The 3,680-nt window shown below is 32.3% G+C and overlaps 1 protein-coding gene across 1 annotated transcript; it reads left to right on the plus strand.

The window, feature by feature from the left end:
• LOC113856013 (protein NRT1/ PTR FAMILY 1.2-like) lies at positions 1–3,680 on the plus strand. The gene is made up of 4 exons (XM_027487637.1): positions 1–94; positions 220–437; positions 2,107–2,642; positions 2,738–3,680. The coding sequence occupies exons 1-4, from the start codon at positions 1–3 to the stop codon at positions 3,678–3,680; spliced, it is 1,791 nt and encodes a 596-aa protein (XP_027343438.1).

Below are 3,680 nucleotides of genomic sequence, written 5' to 3' on the forward strand. Positions count from 1 at the left end.
ATGGAGAAGGAAATGGAAGCTGCTTCAGTTCATGGGGAAATGATCACTCATCAAAGGCGCAAGGGTGGCTTCATTACCATGCCTTTCATTATAGGTACTTTGTGCTCAACAAACACAAGAAAAATAAAATATATGGGTTTGGCTTATTCCATAGTTTTTACTTCAAACACTAAAATTTGTACGTAGTTTGATTTGGGTGTCTAAAAATGAATATTGCAGCAAATGAGGCACTGGCTAAGGTGGCTAGCGTTGGGCTTTATCCAAACATGATATTGTATTTGATTGGAGATTACAGGCTACGAATATTGAAAGCAACCAAAATTATGTTCTTATGGTTTGCCGTTACCAATTTCAGTCCTGTGGTTGGTGCTTTCGTGGCTGATTCTTATTTGGGTCGCTTCGTTGCCATTGGTTTAGGTTCTTTTCTCAGTTTCCTGGTACCTTCCTTTGTTCTTTCTAATTAACTGCTTAATTATATCTTAATCCTTGTTTTCTTATTCTTTTTTAAATTCTCGATCAGCTTAAACACATCGATTGGTTACACCTTTGGATCTTGATTGTACTAATAATCACGTGACTTGATGCACACCCAAGAACGAAGGATGCTTTAAAATAGTTGTCTTGTGATAGTATTGTAACAACACTTAAAATTATTTTAAGAGTTTTGTTAATTTTAACTCCTAGAGATTTGAGTCCTAATTCTTAGGACCGAAGATAAACAATTAATAATAATAAAATTTTATTAAAAAAATATTTATTATATTTTTATAATTTTAATACAATAATTATATTTTTTTTCATAAAATTTTTTTATTTTATAAATGTTTAAACTGAGCTGAAGTTAACAAAATATTTATTTTAATTAGAATAAGTTATATTTTACTTTCATTATTTTATACATTTTAAAAATATTTTATATTTTATTTTTATAATTTTCTTTTATATTACTATTTTTTTAATATTATGTATATATGATTAAAATCGTGGCTAAAAGTTTAAAATTATAGTTAAATTCAAAAGTAGTGTTTCATTTTAAAGTGCAACTTCAAAAAAAAGAGTAAGAGTAATTGAGGTTATAACTTGTTAACAACGAATCTAGATAAGCAAAATTAAAGTGTTAATTAATAAGACTGGTAATTAAGATGAATTACTATTAAATGAGTTGAATTGGGTTATCTTACAAAAATAACGAACTCATAAAATTATTGACCTGTATTTGACTCATTTTACCTTGCGAGTTAGTGGTCTTGTCCATAGAATTAATAAAGCATATCAAAATATCTAAAAACTAATATATTTATATATAAATATGAAATAAATAAAACTCATATTTAAATGGAGTCCAACTAATTTAACCTACAAGTTAAATGAACTAAGCTAAAAAAAAAAGAAGTTATGTTTAAGATCGCTGAGTTTATATTTTTCTTGATCTTAACCTATTTAATCTGTGAGTTAAACAAGGAGGCCCTAGACTTGGACTCTTGGACTCAATACTCAGTTACATTAACCGATTAATTATTACTAAAAAAATCCATTTTTAATACATTCAATTAAAATTTAATTTAAAGTTTTATTTTGATAAAATTCACATGAAAAATAATGTCTTTTAAATTTTTATTATCTTTATTTTCTTCTTCCATAAAAAAATAAGATTTTTGTTATTTACACATGACAAAGTTTATACTAAATGAATCCTTATAAATTAACTTCATAAAGAATAAAATGTATTGATATAATACACGAATATGATTAAGGATACAAATAGGTTTACATGTTAAACAAATATTGAACATTCTCTAACTTAGAATTAATGCCTTATGATATCACTCAGTTCATATATATAACATGTTTAGAAAAACATATTATAAAGTGCCCCTTAATTTTATTTTTCTACATTTAGAATTTAAGACTTTATTATACTCAATATCCCTTAATGTGGGCTCATGATAATTTGGGTTTCTTAGTTGAATCTGTTTATCTAATTTTTCAAAGAATATTGGGTTATCCCAAAATTACGTGCTCAAAAGCAATAAAGAAAACGATCCTTTTAACGAGGGTTTAAATCCAGTTTATTCAATCTGAGGGGAATAATATATTGAGTTACAGGGGATGGGACTGATGTGGTCAACAACAATGAGCCCACAGGCAAGGCCTCCACCTTGCAGAACTGAAAAGTGCAGATCTGCAACAACACCCCAAATGGCTATTCTACTCTCATCCTTTGCTCTCATATCCATTGGAGGAGGTGGCATCTCCTGCTCCTTAGCATTTGGTGCAGATCAACTTAACCAAAAAAACACTAATCAGAGGGTCTTGGAGAGCTTCATAAGTTGGTATATAGTTTCTCAAACTATTGCTGTCATTTTTTCCTTGACCGGAATAGTTTACATCCAAGACCATTTTGGTTGGAAAGTGGGTTTTGGAGTTCCAGCAGCACTCATGTTCTTCTCCACTTTCTTGTTCTTCCTTATTTCTCCACGTTATGTGAAGCAGAAACCACACAACAGCTTGCTCACTGGCTTTGCCCAAGTAATTGTTGCTGCCTATAAGAATAGAAAACTTTCTTTCCCTCCTAAAGACACCACTGGAATGTATCACCATAAGAAGGACTCAACCCTTGTTGCACCAACTGATAAACTAAGGTTGAAAATTGAAAGTAAAAATAATCATTTCCCTAATGATCATGAGTTCGATGAAATATATTTGACTTCATGTGATCATAATCTTTTGTGTTTAGGTTTCTGAATAAAGCTTGCATCATCAAAGACAAAGAACAGGATATAGCCTCTGATGGGTCAGCCTCAAATAAATGGAGTCTTTGCACAATAGAGCAAGTAGAAGAACTAAAGGCTATCATTAAAGTTATTCCTCTTTGGTCCACCAGTATCATGGTGTCAGTTAGCACCAGCCAAACCTCATTTTGGCTGCTCCAAGCCAAAACCATGGACAGACATGTCACTTCAAACATCCAAATTCCAGCAGGTTCTTTTGGTGTATTCATAATGGTGGCAGTGTGTGTAACTGCTGGTGTCTACGATCGTGTCATTCTTCCTCTAGCTTCAAAAGTTAGAGGAAAACCAGTTAATGTTAGTGCCAAAAAAAGAATAGGAATTGGACTGTTTTTCTCCTTTCTGGACTTTGTAGTTTCGGCAATTGTTGAGAGTATAAGGAGAAAGAAAGCCATTAGGGAGGGATATGTCGATAATCCTCAAGCAGTGTTGGACATGTCTGCAATGTGGCTTATTCCACATAATATTTTGTGTGGTATGGGAGAAGCATTTAATGCAATAGGCCAATCAGAGTTCTATTACTCTGAGTTTCCAAGCAGCATGTCAAGCATTGCAGCATCCCTATTCAGCTTAGGATCTGCTGTAGGAAACTTGGTAGCTTCTCTTATAGTCAGCATTGTGGATAGCATTACTTCTAAAGGGGGAAAAGAGAGTTGGGTTTCAGATAATATTAACAAGGGTCACTATGACAAGTATTATTGGCTTCTTGCCATAATGAGTGGTGTTAATATACTCTACTATTTGGTTTGCAGTTGGGCTTATGGACCTAGTGCCCAAGCAACCTTAGAGAAGGAGGAAAGATTAGCTGAAAGAGGGAATAGGATTCATCATGATCAACAAGAAGAGGCAATGCAAGGTTCTAATGTGGGACACATGCTTAATCCTCAATAA

This window comes from Abrus precatorius, unplaced genomic scaffold, assembly GCF_003935025.1.
Source record: "Abrus precatorius isolate BTA unplaced genomic scaffold, Abrus_2018 Scaffold11, whole genome shotgun sequence".
Lineage (NCBI taxonomy): Eukaryota > Viridiplantae > Streptophyta > Magnoliopsida > Fabales > Fabaceae > Abrus > Abrus precatorius.